At 44.1% G+C, this 19,220-nt stretch overlaps 1 protein-coding gene across 2 annotated transcripts in view; it reads right to left on the bottom strand.

Moving 5' to 3' along the window:
* Nucleotides 1-1,661: 1,661 nt before the first annotated feature.
* Nucleotides 1,662-19,220, bottom strand: part of LOC147460256 (Ribonuclease II/R family protein) — a 30,240-nt gene continuing 12,681 nt past the window's right edge. For both annotated transcript variants that reach the window (XM_086511343.1, XM_086511344.1), the window contains exons 4-7: nucleotides 5,423-5,491; nucleotides 3,131-5,335; nucleotides 2,985-3,056; nucleotides 1,662-2,900 (exon numbers count right to left, since the gene is read on the bottom strand). In XM_086511343.1, the coding sequence (XP_086367469.1) occupies nucleotides 2,499-2,900; nucleotides 2,985-3,056; nucleotides 3,131-5,335; nucleotides 5,423-5,491 (2,748 nt within the window). In that variant the 3' untranslated portion in view covers nucleotides 1,662-2,498. The remainder of the gene's footprint in view (nucleotides 2,901-2,984; nucleotides 3,057-3,130; nucleotides 5,336-5,422; nucleotides 5,492-19,220) is intronic.

Here is a 19,220-nt window from a genome sequence, read left to right on the forward strand (position 1 = left end):
GCGACGTTCTCTCCCTCTAGGTCACTTTCTTGCATGCTGGGCCAACCCGTACCATCCTCACATAGCTCGTCCGCACTCCTTGCTCATTTGCGCTTGTCAGCCTTGTAACGAGTGTCTTTTGCTACCATCAACCAATCAAAAAATTATGTATTTCAAAAATGAACCAACGCTTTTTTCATTAGCAATAAAACTCACACTACCTTATTTCAACCAATCAGCATTTTTGGCCTATCAAAAAATGCTTGAAAATACAACCACCTTTTTTCTATTTTAGTCAACAAAAAGAGAAGGCATCTCTATAGCCTTTGCCCTTTGGGCAGGCCAAAAAAAGTGGGGGGATGCTTCAGGCTGTCAATATAAGTATGATATGTGCTCCTTCCTAATCATGTCAAATAGTGCTGCATTTTTCTACCAATAGTAAAGTAAACAACTCCTAATCCATTCCCAACCAACCCCTTCAAAACCCCCCCTAAACAAAAACAACAAAAATCAAATCTTAGATTTCATTAGCAAAAATGATCTCCTCCAAGGCCTTAGCTGGGCAGATCAAAAACAGTGGAAAGGATAAACGCAATCATGCGCAGTTCATAACTTTAATCTATGTGCACCCTGATTTGTCTAATCAAATATGTCGTATTGATTTCTGAAGAGTGTAACCTCAAGAGCTGAGGAACCCCTTATCGATGGTAACAACCACAAGGAGAATATATGTCAAAGCTGTCGTAATGCAAATGAACAAAAACTACACTTGGGTCATGAACTCAATCGAGTTAGTCTTCCTTTTGACGTTAAGAAATCCAAATCAAACCCCCAACTGCTATTTGAATATCAAGATATCAGAGGTCTTCTTGGATTGTAGGTCCTGACAGGGCCCTTTACCGCAGCTGCTGCTCGGCACACAAGCAGCACGAACTTTTATGCAGACCTTCCCTTCTGAAGTCTGGTTGGACAAAGTAATGCACTTCCTACCACTTCCATACCTTGCCAAACGTGATATCCTAGCCCTCAATATGAAAGCCTACCTGCACTTTGGAGGGCAGAAACTCATTGCAACGAACCTTTACCCTACAAACTGAACCCATGGCAAGATATGACCGAACCTTTATCCTACAAAATGAACAAACTGCCATTCACCCGCATAGCAAGGACTGCAATTCATTTTTGTGTCATCTGCACAAGTTAAAACGACACTGTTAAGACCTTGCTGTTGTCCCCAAAAATTAAATCCTAGCCCATGCATGAAGCGCTATAGTAAGGCTTAGGAGGCACCAGAATAACTAAAATTGTATGAATATAGACCAAAGCCTGACAATGCGTGGAGCACACTAAGGATTCATCTTGTGCCTTATTTGCCCAAGCAAACTAGTACTGCTAAGATGGATATCAAACAAGGCTTCACACAATAGAATGGCACAAGGGCATACAAGACCCACAGGATTAACTCATCACCGTGCCTTCAATGGACAACATGCCAGCCTCATAAAAGTGTGCATAATCCAAGGTAGCACTCACACAGCACAATGTGCACCTCACTGCATCCAAAGTTCACAAAAGCAGATGCTAATTTCACCTAACAACCGTGAAAGATCTCACAGTGTAAGCTATTCAAAACTGAAACATCTTGACACTAACGAAAAATAGATTATTAGCAGCACTGCATAAAACAAAAGCACAGAAGTATCAAATTTATTCATGGAGTCCAAAATGAGTTTAGGAGAAAACCAGCTACATACATCACTGTGTTGGAAATTAAGCCTGAAATGTTGGGACATTATTATGCCTGAGAACTAAAGAGGTTCAGGGTTTCCTCATTACCACATACAAATAACCAAGTACTTGCCTATTCCTAAGTACAGACTTACTAAGCACTTTTCTGAAGGTATGGGGTTGCGACTGTCAATAACCTCTCTGAACGCCAGGAAGAAGCATTAAAAAGAGCAATCCTCCTGAGGATGAGAAGCTACATTGATGCTGGATCCTTCAAGCATGCTATTGCTAAATCTTCATCGACTGGAAGGGCTGCACACCCGATTCATCAAACCCTGCTGCAACCATCTGCTCCAACTCCTGTACATGCTGGAGGCACCATCAGACACAAGGCAACCAAAAAATCTTGACTTAAGCTCCCACCAGTGGACAGCTGCTCAAAACCTCGTTCCCAAATACTTTGTTTCTCGATCCATGGAGACAAGGGAAGCAGTAAGTAAACCAGAAATAATATACAAGTATGAACAACCCAACCATTCAACTACAGCTGCAGACTCCAACCATCCTTGGATCAATACCCTTTCAAAAAACAGTGGTATCGAATCAACATGATGTAAGGTTGCAAGTAGCTGTACGATGGAGAAGGGGTAAGGAGAAGCTATGCGAAACTTGGAAAAGGAGCTTATTGGAGGCGGTTGAAAACATAAGGCAAAGCTCAAGAAACGACGTAGAAGGCCAGTGGGCCGCTTCCTTGTCCTTCAAAAAATATGGCAAGGATCCCATCACTGTCCTTACTGTAGATAAGAGGTTATATATAGCCGAAGACCAATATCCAGCGGCCGGCTACTGCCTCCAGTTGCGAACACAAACACGGGAACGGAAGTTAAAAGACGCAGAGTTAAAGGTAGTACAGCAGGTTCAATTATCTTGTCAGTATCAGTGCACCCCTGATTCTCAGGTACCGATTCATCATCCAAGTTAGTTACATCCAGCTGTCTGTTTCGGTTGTGAGGAGCCCCATTCAAACTGTCACCAGAATTCACAAAATACGCAACCTCGTTTAACGCTCTACCCCGCCCTTGCCTCTCTTTTCTAGAGCTTTTTGGTTGCACATCGAGAATGACAGTGACAGTATTACTACACCACTCAATTCCCAGCCCTTCAGTGTCCTCAAAATAAACACGTCGCTCCATCTGCAAATAAACACAACAATTGAGGGCAGAGAATTGGGCCACATAATGTCTTGAACCAAAACCAAAAAACTAGGGGGAACATACAGCAATTTCATTTACATAAAGTGATACAAACTTCGACCCAACTGCCAGCACCCGTGCTTCTGAGAACATTCCCTGCAAATACCAGGTTTTTAGGCATGCTTGCAAAACAACGTTCATGACTGAATTCAAAACCCAAAAAGTCTTACCTCTTTTTTCTTAAGCATAGCCCAGAGATAAACTTTGTCACTAGCATCTCTCACATTCCTGCTTGCAAGCTTCCGTCTGTTGCAGTGCTCAGCCAGCAAAGCTAAATCCTGGTTACCAGGGACCTTGTGCTTCATGGCAGCAGTAGCTAGAGCCTTTCGACCTTCACACGATTCAACTTTCAGTTTGTCCAAGCATGTGCCCGTAAAGCATCTGCTGTGGGACAAGTCCCCACCACATGTACTCCCTTCTTTGCTTGAGGAACCTAATAGCACATCCTCAGCCTCTAAAGCTGCTAGCAAGGTGCGGTGAACAACAATATCAGGATATCTACGAATTGGAGAGGTGAAATGAGTGTAAAAGGGTGTTGCTAGCGCATAGTGAGCAAACTCTTCCTCACTCTTACACTCCCCAGTGGAGAAATACTTGGCTAACTGCATTGGCTTAGTGGCATAGAGCATCAAAATGCTACACATAGCGGAATCCTCTTTATGACTTTCACAAAGTTTTTGCAAGGAATCATGCAATGCACCAGAGGAAGATGCATTCAGCTCAAAGCCACTCTTATTGCAAAAATCCTCCAGTTCTTTCATTTTCCGAATGTTTGGCTCAGGATGTCGTCTCAGCAATGCACAATCAGGAAAAGCTCCAGAAATAACTTTAGCAGCAGTCATGTTTGCTAAGAGCATGAACTCCTCCACTAAAAAGTTAGAATCATGATGCTCATAAATGCTGGAGCCATTAGGTATCCCATCCTCATCCAAATCAAAAATCAGCCTCGAATTTTGAAGCCTGAGAGCACCAGCCTCAAATCTTGCGCCACGCCTGTGTTTTGCAAGGTTGTGCAGAGCTTTTATATCATCAACGATATCTTTCCATCCAAAATTTCCATACAAATCAGGAAAATCAGCACTTTGTCTGCAGTCTTCCAGCATCCCATCACTGTTAACTGAGATCTTTTCATCAATTATGTCCTGTGCATGACCATAAGAAAGCTTACAGCAAGAATTGATAATTGTTCGTCCAATCCACTGGTCCACAATATGCCCTGATTGATCAATATCCCACAACACAGAAAATGCCAAACGGTCAACCCCTGGGTTTAAGGAACACAATTCGTCACAAAGAAGACGAGGCAGCATAGGCAGCACACGCTGAATGAGGTATACACTGGTGGAACGAAATTGTGCCTCCTTATCCAATTCCGTTTCTGGATGAACAAAGTAAGAGACGTCTGCGATGTGCACACCAACCCTAAAGAGGCCATTTTCAAGCTTCTGAATAGACAATGCATCATCCAAGTCTCTTGCTGTAGGTGGATCTATTGTCAAGATTCTACACAATGTTAGGTCTTTTCTCTTTTCATATTCATCACTAGGTATCTTCCAGGGTACCTCCGGTAAACATTTCAATGTGGGTGATGGAAATTCTGCACTATGCACTGCATGCTCAAAGAGTATAGCGGCCAATTGAGCCTCTATCTCCCCAGCCTGGCCAAGTGTATGGCTGATGTCAGCACAAGGGAAAGAACTATCTGGCTTCCATTCTTTAATGCAAGCAGCTACCAGCTCACTTCCTAGTGTTTTGTCCCCAGAATGATATCGTTCTTTTAGCTCACTAGGGAGGGCACCGATAGAGATAACCATTTTGGGGAACCTGTTGTCAGAAGGCACAAGGAAAAGTATGGAAGCTTCATTATGAGATGCACTCTTGGTAGCCTCACTCCTGCACTTGTTTCCAGCTTTTGAATTAATTTCCAAAAACCCCACCACCGATTGGCGCCGGTCTGACTTTTCTAAGATTGTAACAACTTGACCAGTAGGCCGCTTGTCAGGATATGAAGCAATATGACTCACCAGGTCCTGGTAGATTTTACTTGAATTGCTTGCCAAAGAAACATCTGCCAACTCCGAAAGTAAACCCTCTTCCTTAAGCTTACTTGATACTTCGGAAGTGCCCAAAGGCTCCCCAGAAATATTTGATTTCTCAACAGATCCGCTAGTTGTCTCCAAACTAAGTTCTGCGACATAAGGTTGTTCTTCATCACTCAAACGACCAGCTTCAGTATCTGGAAGCTCATTATCACACACAGCTACGTCGTTAATACCACCGCTCAAGTCTGCACTGTTCTGCTTTGCCACAGAGCCCTTCAATTTTGTCCACATTGGAACATCGTTGACGATAACAGCAACAACATCTCCATCAATCTGTATAAAGAGAGACACTGTAGCTTGATGGTATACCCCAAAACAAAATACTTGGTGTGATAACTTCAAGTTGGCCAGGAAAATTACCGATCGATTTTGAGCTTGAACTCCGTCAATAAGTATGTCAATTGGAACACCATCAATGGTGACATAGGCCTGAAATTGCCACAAGCATAAAATACTGTAAGCTTTGATGACAACAACTGGCACCATATCACAAGAACAAGATATCAGCGGGGGAAAGCAACCAAAATCTGCATGGGGTGTACAAGGATATTAACTATGCTATCTAAGCATAAATACAGTCATCTAAATTTTTTTTGAGAAATGGGGCAAGTACTAAAACATAACAAAAACAATAATGAACTTTCTCTGTTACACTTGACAACCAGGCATCTTGACAGGAGAAGGGAAATGGCCAAATACACCAAGAGTGTAATCACTTCCAGTGAGTGATCTGACAGAGACACAGAGAACTACTACAATCTGCAGAACTTCAAAATACTTTATCACTGGAAATAACTGCACTGGAACAGAGAACGAAGGGAGGCAGAGAGAAGATGTCAGAACGGGATGCCATTATACACAATCGGTAGCCCTGAATCACCACTGTCAGCGCCCCCAATCCAATATTTCTTCATTGTATGATCTCTTCTGATACAAGAGTCGGAAGGCTGAAGTCCAAGGCCAAGTGCTGAAGCAATCACATGACAAAAATCTCCAGAAAACCTGTGTGAAAACGTGAGCAGGTGGTCTGCTTTTATCAGCCCCTAAGGGGTACTTGATCACACCCACCAAAGCTCACGCAAGAAAAATTCAGCGCGCCAAACACTCCCCTCTACAAGATAATGTGCCAACATTAAAAAAAGCCCCCCCTCTCCCCCTCTTAAAACGTTTAAAATCAAAGCTTTTTTAACAAATGAAAGATTGCCTTTATTTTAAAACAAAAGAGAGAAAACAACTCCATATAAATTCAGATTTAGAGAGAGAAAGCCTCTGGTTTCACACACGCACGCGAGAGAGAGAGAGAGAGAGAGAGAGAGAGAGAGAGAGAAGAAGAAGACTGAGGAGGAACATCGGAAGCACTTGGACAGTGTTTCAGGAAATGCGAACACGAGTTGCATGTGAATGCAAAGAAGAGTGAGTTCTTCCTCACTGAGATACGCTATCTTGGCCATATAGTCTCACATTACCAAGAGATCCAAGTCGTGCAAGATTGGCCAACTCCCACTACGGTACATGATGTACGAAGTTTTTTGGGATTGAGTTCCTACTATCGGAGGTTTGCCATGGATTTTTATTATGTAACTCCCAAAGACTCGGACTGGAAATGATGCGATCTAGACCATTGTGGACACTTTATTCCAATCAAGAAAACGATCAAAGTGGATCATATGGCTAGGATTCTTCTAGCACAAATCTTTTAAGCATCACGGGATGCCCAAGTCTATTGTGAGTGATCGAGATCCTCGCATGACAAGAAACTTTTGGTGTGCCTTGTTTGATCACCTTGGCACGAAGTTGAACTTTTCTTCTGCATATCATCCTCAAACGGATGGGTAGAGTGAGATCGCTAATTCCACGGTATTAAATATGTTGAAATCTTATGTGTCAAAAAGACAATCTGACTGGGAGAAGTATTTGCCCCTTGTCGAGTACGCGTATAACACTATCGTACATTCGTCTACGGAGAAAGCACCTTTTAAGATTCTTTATAGTAAGCCTTTGCTTCCACCAATCCTTGTCACTAAGGATAAGCTTTTTGTAGCAGATGAGTTTGTCCGAGATTTGGACACAACCTACGGCCAAGTTAAGAGGGCAATTTTGCGCTCTCAAAAAAAACATAAAAAAGTTGCAGACAAGCACAGAAAGAATATGGACTTAACAGTCGATCAATTAGTCTTACTCAAGTTTGAGAAGGCAAGACTAAAGAGACAAGCGACTCATAAAGGGAAAGTGATAAAACTTTCCAATTGTTATTATGGACTGTTTAAGATAATTGACCAAGTGAACGATGTGACGTTCCGATTAGATTTACCATCTAATTGGAAGATCCAAAATGCTTTCCATGTTAGTTTACTCCGGCCATACGTGGGATCGTCTCCAAGTCAGCCTATCGCTGAGGAACCTCCTAAGGTTGAGGAAACGGAAGAGATACTCCAACCAGAGCAAATCATTCATTATCAGGAGCGGCCACTCAAGTCCGGGAAAATTACACGGAAGTATTTGGGAAAGTTTAAGAATTATTCTACTCTAGACGCTCAGTGGATGACCGAGTAGAAATTAGCATCCTATCCCGAGATTCTCAAAGGATATGTACAAGCACTACAGTTGAGGACAACTGTTTTCCTCAACTGTTTAGAAGCTAGAGGAATGTTGCTAAATGGACTATTTCATTATTTTTTTGAGGAATTTCTTTTTATTGAAATTAGAATATTTAAATGTGTGCACTTGAACCGTAAGGTTAAGAACTATCGATCTACCGAAATTATTAGAAGCCATCACGAACGGACAACTCTGATGTATCACATAATGGGTGACATTAAACATCGGGAAGGGGTTGTATTGTTAGTTCGGTAGGAGAAACCGGGAAACGAATATCCTGATGCATCATGTGATGGGGTGACAGGAGCATCGGAAAGGGAATATCTTGTTAGTCTGGCAGGAAACCCGAACTGGAAAGAGGAATCCACGTAAAGACGCAAGCACAAGATGGGCTTTAAGAAGCTTTTCCTAGAAAGCGGAACATTGTGACGTGTTTTCCACGAAAAGCAAACGCTTTCCAGTGAGGAATTTGTGTTTGCATTGCATCTGTGCCTGAGACTTGCACCCGGGGATGCTTGGAATGTGCCTGTGTAACATCAACTTTCAGCTCACTGAGTTCTATTGAGTTTTGTCCAGGTTCACATTTTTTAAAAGTGACCGGCTGCCAACTTAGTAAGTGGACAGCCCATTAAAAAAATAAAGCAAGAGCTTATTAAAAACATCACCGATCTCTATAGGCAACGAATACAACTTGCACAAATTTTCTCTCCTCTCTATAGGCTGCCATTGGCATTTTTATTTATTTAATTGCACCATTTTATGGGGTCGTGGGCTGTTGGGAGACTGCTCGACCCAGTCTCTTACAGGTATATAAGCAGAAGGGGGGGCGCTCATTCCCAGCAGAAGAGAGAGAAGAAGCTCAGGCTTGTAGTGTTCTCCTCAGCAAGATGGCAGAAGACCTAGGGTTTTCAGCCAGCAAGGACAGCTAGCGTTTTGGATTCCTCCAAAGAATCTAGCGTTAGCAATTGCAGATCAGCCCCAGCGTTTTCTCCAACAAATCTACCTAGCGTTTGCAGTTTTCCATCGCCAGATTCAGCCAAATCAGGTAGCGTTTTCAGTTCAGCCATTGCAGACTAACCCCTTAGCTTCGCAGATCTCACCTACCCACGGTAGATCCTCGATGTCCCGTCGGATTAGCCAATGTTTTCAGTTTCAGCCCACTGTTTTCAGATTTCAGCATCTGCGTTTTCAGCGCATCGTCGTCGAGTCGTCGTCATCTCCATCCTCACTGACACAATGTTAGTATTCAGTAGCAGATCACAGTTTCCAAATTTCAACATTTCAACCCTAGCGTTTTCAGTTTTCAACCGTCCTCGTCCTTGTCATCGACATCGTCGGCAAGTCCATTGCATCTAGACCATTGTACCAGATTTGTGCAATCTATAGCATAGACGTCTCGCCATAAAGAGGGGGGCCCTTGGAGGAGGGTTTGAGAACCGTCTGGTGTCGTATTCCTCTCTCTCTCTCTCTCTCTCTCTCTCTCTCTCTCTCTCTCCCCCCACTTTCATTCACAGTAACATTCACTTTGTTTGTGATCATTGCACTCTCTCTCTAAGAAGAACGGAAGGCTCTCCCTTCTGTAAGTAAAAGGAACCCTTGGGCACAGTTCGGAGCACTCGTCTTGAGCAATAACCTTACAGGGGGGGACCAGCCCATCTTCTGGTTCCAAACATTGTGTCGAACTTCTCCCTCAGCTCTGTTTAGTTAAAAGATTATTTATTTTCAGCTTGATTATTATTCGTTTGCACTCCCGTTTGTGACACATAGGCTAGAATAATCATTGTATGGGAACACTCTCCAGTGCCTACACCTAACAGACTCTCGTTGTGCTAATGTGCAATCGGAGGGGTATGCAACTACTATAAAGTGCCTAGACATGCACGTCCTATGTACAAGCTCACAAGGGTGCCAGAACACTTCCTAGGTTGTCCTAACCCTAGAAGTAGGGAGTTATACCATGTCCACATGCACATAGGGTTCCAAGTGCACATGACATGTGGGATATACCCACCGAAAGGTGTGACGAGGAGCCTTTTGCCAACCCTCCACTACCGGAATTGCCCTAGCTTAGGGCAACGAAGAGGGTGGGTAGGGCAATCTCTCACCATGTGCCCAAACTAATGACCCTAAGGCACTAATCCAGGCGACCAATAACCACCAAGCTCTGTAGACAGAACTGCTCTCTGGTGGGATTATAGTCGTATTGTATCCGGGAAATGGGTGTTTCTAGGTGCATAGACCTGTATCCATGGCGTGCCGATCTTTGTAGCCAGTGAACCTGGTATAACCAGGCCCCGCCTAGTAGCTACGTCCGTAATACAACCTGAACGATGATCAAAGCAATGGAAGGGAGAGAGTGATTGGAAACAAGGGATCCACTGCTAGCGATCAAACTCCTCAACATCCAAGTCCACTATCCAAAGCTCTAAAACTAACATTCAGGTCCCAACGACAAAAGGAGAGCGACTATCGAGAGACTCCAGACAGCGGTCGTCTGAAAGTTGAACCTGAAAGATGCCACGGCCCACCATGATAAGCTCTAAGATGTCCTCGTAGCCACCAAGTACAGATTGAAGCCACTCTCGAATGGTCCTGGATTGTCACATGCCCATTGCACTCGAGCCACGTGGACAAGCTATTGCTACAGTTTAGCGTCGGTCTTAGTTAGCTTAAGATCTAGCCTGGCACTTTGTGAGCCTCTAGAAGAACGTGCATGATTAGGCAGGTCAATAGTTGCTTACCCTCACTTACACAATACAATCACTTAAGCATATAGGCATATGAACAATCACTTAAGTCATTTATTAATAAGTGACTTTGACATGACCTTTATTGAAAGTAGGTAGGGCAAATGGCTAAAAGACCTATAAAAGAGTCACTTGGCCTTCAATTTAAAGACAGCAGAACAAATACCCGCAAAATAAGTACTCGCACTGCAAGTAGCCGCAGCACAAGCACCCACCAACGTTTCCATCACGAGTACCCTCAACACCAGCAGTTCAAAGACAGCAGAACAAGTACCCGCAGAACAAGTACTCGCAGTACAAGCACTCACCAGCGCTTCATCATCGCCAGCACCTTCATCATCGCCAATACCCTCAGGACCAACAGTTCAACACCAGAGTTTTCAGTCTACAACATCATATCAGCCCTAGCGTTTCACATAGGATTCAGCCCCAGCATTTTTGCAGCAGCATTCAGCCAACTTTTTTGCATGAGATTCAGCCCCATCGTTTTTGCAACAGATCCATTTTGCATCAACATTCAGCCCTAGCATTTTGCAATTCATCAGCGTTTAGCACTCAGTACTCACCATCTAGCCATTGTATGAGCATTTGTGCAAGTAATCAAAGTAAGTACTTGCTCTGGCAACAGAGCAAGGGGGCCCTTGAGGGTGGTTAGGACCCAACATGCAGTGTCGTCTCTCTTTTTCTCTCTCTCTCTGCCTCTCTCTTTCATTGTGTTCAGTTACGTTCTCTCAAGTGAAGTAGAGTAGCCTTGTGTTTATGCGAAGTACTAGATCCAAGCTAAATCCTTCAACCCTTCCGTTGCACCTAACATTGGTATTAGATCTCTCGACATGCTTCAGCTTCGCAAACTCAAGGAAAGCATCAAGAACCCAAGAAATACCAAGAACCCAAGGAACCTCTCTCATTAAAAAAAAATTCCCCTATATATTTCAAGAAGTTTAATGTCCTGTCCCAGACTAATATCTGTTGCCTACCAATATTAGCCACTCGCACACTTAGTCCATCACACATCGGGCACACTCCCATCTTCATCGCTATGTCTTCGATACCCTTAAGGCATAATTTCTTCATCATGAACGAAGATCGGCATCGGATGTATGCCGTTATGGAAGGAGTTGGAGGAAGGATCCCTAACCCTCTTCTACATTCGCACTCGCATGTACTTCCGTCAACATGGAACCCTCTGAGCACCCTTACCTTTCATCTTCACCCGCAATGTTTGCACGCGAGACTCTTCGAGTGGTAGTACTTACTCGCAAGGCAAAGTCAGCACCAAGGCTAGTATTCTGCGACAGTAGTAGCACTACCTAGTAACTCAAATGGTAGCCACGTGGACAAGCTCCTGCTACAATTTAGCGTCCGTCTTAGCTTAGCTTAGAATCTAGCCTGACACTTTGTGAGCCTCTGAAAGGACGTGCATGATCAGGCACGTCAACAGTTGCATACCTCACTTAACAGTACATGCATTGAAGCATATAGCATTAATAAGTGACTTTGCCATGACATTTACTAATAGAAGGTAGGGTGTCATGAGGCTGGGGCAAACAATAACCTTATTTGTTGATTTCCTTCCCTTGATTTTTATTTAATTTTTGGGACACTCTTTTTAAAATCACAAATGCCCAAACCTTGCATGGCTAGTGTGAAACGGCCGTTGGCTAAGAGTTTCATTCGCAAGAGTCAAGACAAGGCAGTCACGAGATGGTTGGGCCGATCGACATTGAAATCTGACTAGTAAAAGGATGGCTAGGCTCAATTGAATTCATTTAGACCCCTCAACGAGACTTCAAAAGTTTGTAGGAAATTAAACCAAATGGGCAAAGTGGACACTTGGCAGCCTCGGAGCAACCTACAGGACACATCAACAACAGGGAGCGTCCAAAATCGAGTAGAGCAAGAGAGGGGGCTAATTTTGATTATTGTGAGTGACTTCAGTGTGTGTGAGTAGCGGGTGCAAGTTCACAACTTTAATGAAAAGCTTGCCTTCACCTTTGTCTTGAGTAGCAAGATGATTCCACTCTTATGCATCTCTCCCCCCCTTTTGAATACATATTCGTGACACCCAACTCAAGGGCTATTCATAAATTATGTACAGATGTGGGGAATCTATGCTTGATTGCCGAGGCAAGAGCCTCTTTACAGGTACCGAATCAGCAACTCAATGATTCAAAGCAAGTACACGTGCTAACAAGACGATTCAGACGAGATTTCTTGCGTCGCAAGAAATCTCATCTAGATCAAAGGGCAAGTAGCCCTACAAGTGCGAGAGCTTGAGGACTACACACGAGCGATCAGCAGGCGAATCGGAGCAACAGAGAATTACAGCTTATTGTGATTTTTTTGCAGGTTTAGGGTTTTGGTCAGTTTTGATGCCTATGGGTCCCAGGAGCTTCGAGGAAGCTAGGGATACACCAAATAGGTGTTTTGGTGCAAATTAGAGGCTAAAAATAGAGAATTCAGCATGCTGTAATTGTCAAAGTCGACGATGTGGAAGCATAGAGACCAAGGGAAGTGAGCACGAGAGAGAGAGAGAGAGAGAGAGAGAGAGAGAGAGAGAGAGAGAGAGAGTCTCCTGAACCAATCAACCTTGGCGATGAATAACTGAATGTGTATACAATGGAGGCAATGGGTTGCTTATATAGCAAGCCTAGTAAATTGCCCTACCCAAGACTTTGACAAATAAGTAAAATAAATACCTAAAAGCCAAACTAAATAATGGGATCACATTGAGCAGTTCACTTGAGATGCCTAAACTTTAACACCCTCTCTGCAGCTCATAGTGGACATCAATAGTGAGACCAAGTCGATAAAGAAGCTGCCATGGACACCCCAATAGAAGGCCTTGGACTACTGGATACACCTCGTTGTCCTCAACTTTGTACCTGAAAGTAATGCCATCTTGAGCATCGATTGCCTTTGTAGAAACTTTGAACTGTAGACCATACTACGTCCAATAATCCCCATTCGTGAACTGTGAACACATCACGTCCAAAATATAAAACTCCAAGATAATGAATTGTTGGAACACATCCTGTCCATAATCTGACCAACAACAATGAATTGGATTAAAATAAAGCAGGACTCACACACGAGCGCAAAACTGATGACGCGGCAACTGTACGGATGCTCCGCATTTTGCACTGATTGATGACGTGGCAGCTGTACGGAATTCCGCAAATCGCGTTGGCAACTTTTTGCCATTGCTTTTATTTTCTTTTGCTAAAGCATTAGGTTCATTTTGAGAATCTTTGAAAAAAATCATGTATACGAAAATAGAGTTTTTGAGTTTTGAAGGCTTTTTCATTTAAACTGCTTTTGGGGCCTAGGGCCTTAAACCTTTGAATATGTGTTTAAGGGCTCTTTCTCTGGATGCTTCCTGGAGAAGGTGCAGAGTTTGGAGTACCGGCTTGTACTTTGTTGATGCAATATAAAGAAATACCGAAAGGGACGCCAAGGTTTGGGGCCAATACTCTCTGGGGTGGAATTCCGCCACTCCGTGTCGCGTGTCGTCTCTCTCTCTCTCTCTCTCTCTCTCTCTCTCTCTCTCTCTCTCTCTCTCTCTCTCTCTCTCTCTCTCTCTCTCTCTCTCAGTTCAGTTGTTATTGAAGTGCTAAACGTCTGTTCGGTCTATTCTTTTCTATTGGCACGTGGTGTCCGTCTTGAGACAGTGGTATCAGAACATCAGGCGTGTGCTTTTCTGAAAGCACACCGGTCCTACATAAGAGGAGACAGAGCTTATGGACCATGCCGCGGTCAGCTACAAGCTCATGAAAGGTAAGTTGGAGTTTACCACAGAAGAACCTCCGGCCACTAACCAAAACTCCCGGCAACAACGAACAAATTCTCGGGAATCTCGTGAAAACCAACCTCAACCGCCTCGTCTGACACAACGTCAACAAGATGCCTTGTTACAAGAAGGCCGATGCTTCAAATGTTTCCAAACAGGGCATACGTTCAATACATGTCCTAAGCGAGACTCGACGTCCTCAGTGCAACCTTCTGCTCCCACGTTCGACAAATCCCCGAGGCCACCTTCGGCCAAGAAGGCTAGACCGGCTATTGGATTAGTACCCGATATTTATGGTATACACCTCGAGAGTTTTAATGAACTATGCAAAAGCTTATGGAAAAGTCAACGGCTTGAAAGCCCTTATTTTCTTTGACCCGGAGCTATGGAGAACTTCATCCATCCAGAATTCTTGAAGCAGATGCACTTTGATTATGATACAGAGGGTGGAGAAATTGAAGCTGAGCTAGCCAAGAGGCAAACTCAAAAAGTGGTACCGCTCATTGGTGTACTTCTAGTGACTATACAAGATTATCATGGAAAAGCCGATTTCCACATTATGAAGTTGGGCAATCGCGACCTTCTCTTGGGCATGCCCTGGCACGACAAGAATGATGCAACTCTCCAGGTACGGAACCGAACCATCACCATGATGCAGAAGGGCAAGCCAGTTGTCCGAACAAAGCCCTGAATGACCTCTCTAGTTGTTTTCTAGTTAGATACATTATTTAAGAAAGTATTGTTTGAAATTTGTTTGAAATGGAGGCTATCTGTTTTAAACCTGTCTTGGTGCCGATTTGAATTGTTTGACTCTGGTTTTAATACTAATTTCAATGATTGGTGATTGAAATACTGTTTTGGTATTGTTTGAACCTCGAAACGACGCAGACCGATGCCTGGGGAGCGTTTCATTGTATGCTAGAAAACCTCGCAAGCTGATGCCTGGGGAGCGTTTGGTTGTATGCTAGAACCTCCAAGCGACTAACTGCGGTTTGCCCAGTTAGTACAGTCCTCTGAGCTCATGGCCCGAACCTTTTTGGATTATTTGCGGGGGGAGTGATGAGATAGTCGTTGAGTAGCTTCATACCGCAGATCGTTTGTCTCGGGGGAGTGCTCAACGGCGTTGTTTGTTGTGTCTTGTAACATGCATATGTGAGCATTTGTGTTGCATTGTGATGTGCCAACCACTGAATATTCCTAATTGGACGAGATTGCCTGGGTATGTAATTTTAATGCATCAAGACACCCATGGAAGATCTGTGCGGTCTGTGTGTGATGGCTAATTTTACTATGCCAAAATATCAAGAGTTTCGATCTGGACGAAAGGAGAAGCCAACTCCTTATCAAAAGAGCCGAAAGGAGAAGCTAACTCCTTAACAAAAAGAGCAAAGTGATTGTCCCTCGGAATGACCCTCAGAAATTTTTGAGCTAACTTGAGTTGTTTTGCAGATATGCTGTAATCGCAGACCATTACTCTCTTTCAAGAAGGGGAGATGTCACAAACTTCTGACATGCCAAAGCCCTAAAGAATGGAGCCAACTTGCAGATGCTTGCCGAGGGGCCTAAACCCTAAGAAGAACAAGTAGCAGAAGAAGTCCTACCAACTTATGGGGACCCCGTCCGATGGGGCCCCAGTGACATAAAGGAATTAAAATAAAGCAGGATACACACGCACACACATGCGCGCAAAACTGATGATGTGGCAACTGTACGGACGCTCCGCGTTTTGCGTTGACTGATGACGTGGCAGTTGTACGGAATTCCACAAATCGCGCTGGCAGCTTTTTGGCATTGCTTATGGATCAGAAGCTTTCGAGTTTTGAAGGCTTTTTCATGTAAACTGCTTTTGGGGCCTAGAGCCTTTAAATATCTGTTAAGGGCTCATTCGCTGGCATGATTCCTGGAGAAGGTGCAGAGTCTAGAGTACCGGCTTGTACTTCGTTGATGCAATATAAAGAAATACTAAAAGGGGCGCCAAGGTTTGGGGCCAATACTCTCTGGGGTGGAATTCCAAAACTCCGTGTCGCGTGTTGTCTCTCTCTCATTTCAGTTGTTATTTGAAGTGCTAAAAGTCTGTTCAGTCTGTTCTTTTCTATTGGCACGTGGTGCCCGTCTTGTGACATGTCTCATCATCATGAAACCACCAAGTAACTCCTCAAAGATAGAGTCTCCTCTTGGATCTTCGACTAGATTGCCATATGACGGAAGTTCTAGATGAATCCTCGACTGATCAGTGCAAAATCTCCAAAGCTCTAATATCAATGTCAGGTGCAGCAGAAATCAAACAAAAGTCTAGGTTTTACACTTCTACAAATCCTTTACTTCTTTTCCTTGCGTTAGTGATTGCTTTAGCTTGAATGATGGTTCCTTTTACTTTTCCTTAAGGAGAGTAAATGAAAGAGAGTGTGGTAGAGATGTGTAGAGGGAGTGAGAGAGAGAGAGGAGAGAAGAATGACACCCAATGGGGTCCCAACCAACCCTCTCAAGGCCCCCCCACTCCGTTGCCGATGTGGTATTAGCTTTAGATTGCGTGAATGGAATGTACACACATGCAATACCTCTCAAGTGCAGGCTCTACTGGCTCGAATGATGATTGTCACCGCGATAACTTCTCAAACCAAGGGCCTTTAAATATGTGCAGAGGGCTCATTCTCTGGCACGCTTCCAAGTGAAGGTACAAGGATTGTAGTACCGGTGTTGTACTGAGTTCAAGCAATATGAAGAAATACCAAAGGGGCACCAAGGTTTTGGGCCAGTGCTCTCTTGGGGGTGGAATTCCGCCACTCCGCATCTTGTATCGTGCATCTCTTTTAGTTCAGTTGTTATTTGAAGTGCTTAAAGTTGTCCAGTCTATTCTTTTCCATCCCGTCCCCGTTACAAACTGACCCGAGCATAAGCAACCTTGGGAGGATTGGAGAGAATGTGTTTCACAGGTTCAATTCCAAGAACCTCGAACAAAACTATGGCTCTTTGATACCTTAATAGCCTTAGCTATGCTCTGGGGCTCACGTTTAGAGACCCTCTGTAGGTCAGGATGGGTGGAGAGGTATGGACTCTGGAGAGGCCCTTGGGAACGGAGTTAGAAGCCCCTCCATGGAGATAGAGGCACTTACCAGATCAATCTCCATTATGCACATTTTATGGGATACTACCAAAGATAGATATGCCAGATTGGCCCTTGAGTCCTCCAGACAATTAGCTTTACAAAAGGACACATCATGCTGGTATACATAGATGCCACATATATAGCTTCATCATGGTACCATCGTTGTCTCTTACACGGGTGGAGGTTACTAGACTCATTTGCCAGGACCTGACCCAGTTGGACACCAGGAGGACATGGATAGAATGGACACAAGAGTTGGGTAAGACGATGGTTTTCTATAAAGAGCATCTTCTCCAATTCACAGGGGATGGGTTTGTGATTCGACCCAGCTATACGGATACACATCTATCTCATGGGTTACGATGTGCCGTTGGTTAGATACGGACATCTTCCCGCCAGCTTGAGATTGAGATTGGTAGATTCAAAGGGATATGAGCAGCCGACAAGATGTCGCCTATGCCATATAGAGCCACAGACGGAGATGCATTATATATGTCAACACAATGTACTACAAGATAAAGGGTCGCTTCCACTCTATTCAGAGAAGCCTTCGAACCCCTGTCCAGAGTCATGAGCTATCACGAACTAAGATGCCTTGGACTGTATCTACTTGAGTTACACAGATGCAAAGACAACAACCTGGAGAGATCTGAAAGACACAATCCCATAGACAAATTACCGATCTCTTCACACTAGACACTAGACTGATAGAGGAGCAGCCACCGCTGCAAAGCTCAGCTTATACTCACACCCATTGTACTCTCATTGATCGAGCATTGGAGCTAGGGAGATCGAGACACCCGCGACTAAGGAGAGGAGGTTCACACAATCGACGGAGACTGCACCAGAGGATCCGAGCCATACTATCTCAACATCCAAAGTACAGATGAGGATAGACTCATGACCCACTATATCACCCTCTTGTACTAGGCACCCATTGTATCAGTGATCACAATTATCCCACACAGTACCAACTAATAGCACTCCTAGATTCATTTTTAGTATCTCTTTTTAATACCCAAACATAGTATCAGATTCACTAGTTTGTATATAATTGGTCTCATAGGTCAATTTGGCCTCTTGAAGACGTTAATATATCATTTCCTCTCTCTCTCTCTCTCTCTCTCTCTCTCTCTCTCTCTCTCTCTCTCTCTCTCTCTCTCTCTCTCTCTCTCCTTCATTTTGGCCTCTTGAAGACGTTAATATATCATTTCCTTCCTCTCTCTCTCTCTCTCTCTCTCTCTCTCTCTCTCTCTCTCTCTCTCTCTCCTTCATTTTGGCCTCTTGAAGACGTTAATATATCATTTCCTTCCTCTCTCTCTCTCTCTCTCTCTCTCTCTCTCTCTCTCTCTCTCTCTCTCTCTCTCTCTCTCTCTCTCTCTCTCTCTCTCCCCTTCACTTTTGTTTTCGAGGCACGTGCGCGCACACACACACAGCTGAACATATTGAGGGCACCTGGCCACACCGCCTCACACTCCGCCACTCGTCGCGATCGTCGCCAGTGTGGGTGGACACGTACATCCAGTGCCGCGCCCGTTGCTAGGGTTGGTGCACACGCGCATCTAACCCCCTTGCGGACGACGATCAAACATGAGGAAGACGAACGAAAAAGCCGACCCCCTAGAGGATGCCATGCAAAGAGGAAATGACAGAGACCATCACCAAGATGAACCGCAATATCTAGGGCACAATAAACATTCTCGAAGGACATGTGCTGATCCAAGAGAGCAAGATAAGCACGCTAGAAGAACGAGTGACGACCCAAGAGGAAGAGATCACGTCACTCAAGAAAGAACTCGCCAAAGCCCGATCAAGAAACACACTGGAAGAGGGCGAACTGCAACCCTCAGTAATTGAAGAAATCAACACGATCAAGGAACAAGTACGGGCCATCAAAGAGGGAGAAGAACAGCACAT

The sequence above is a fragment of the Adiantum capillus-veneris genome, chromosome 4 (genome assembly GCF_014529385.1).
Source record: "Adiantum capillus-veneris isolate H3 chromosome 4, ASM1452938v2, whole genome shotgun sequence".
Lineage (NCBI taxonomy): Eukaryota > Viridiplantae > Streptophyta > Polypodiopsida > Polypodiales > Pteridaceae > Adiantum > Adiantum capillus-veneris.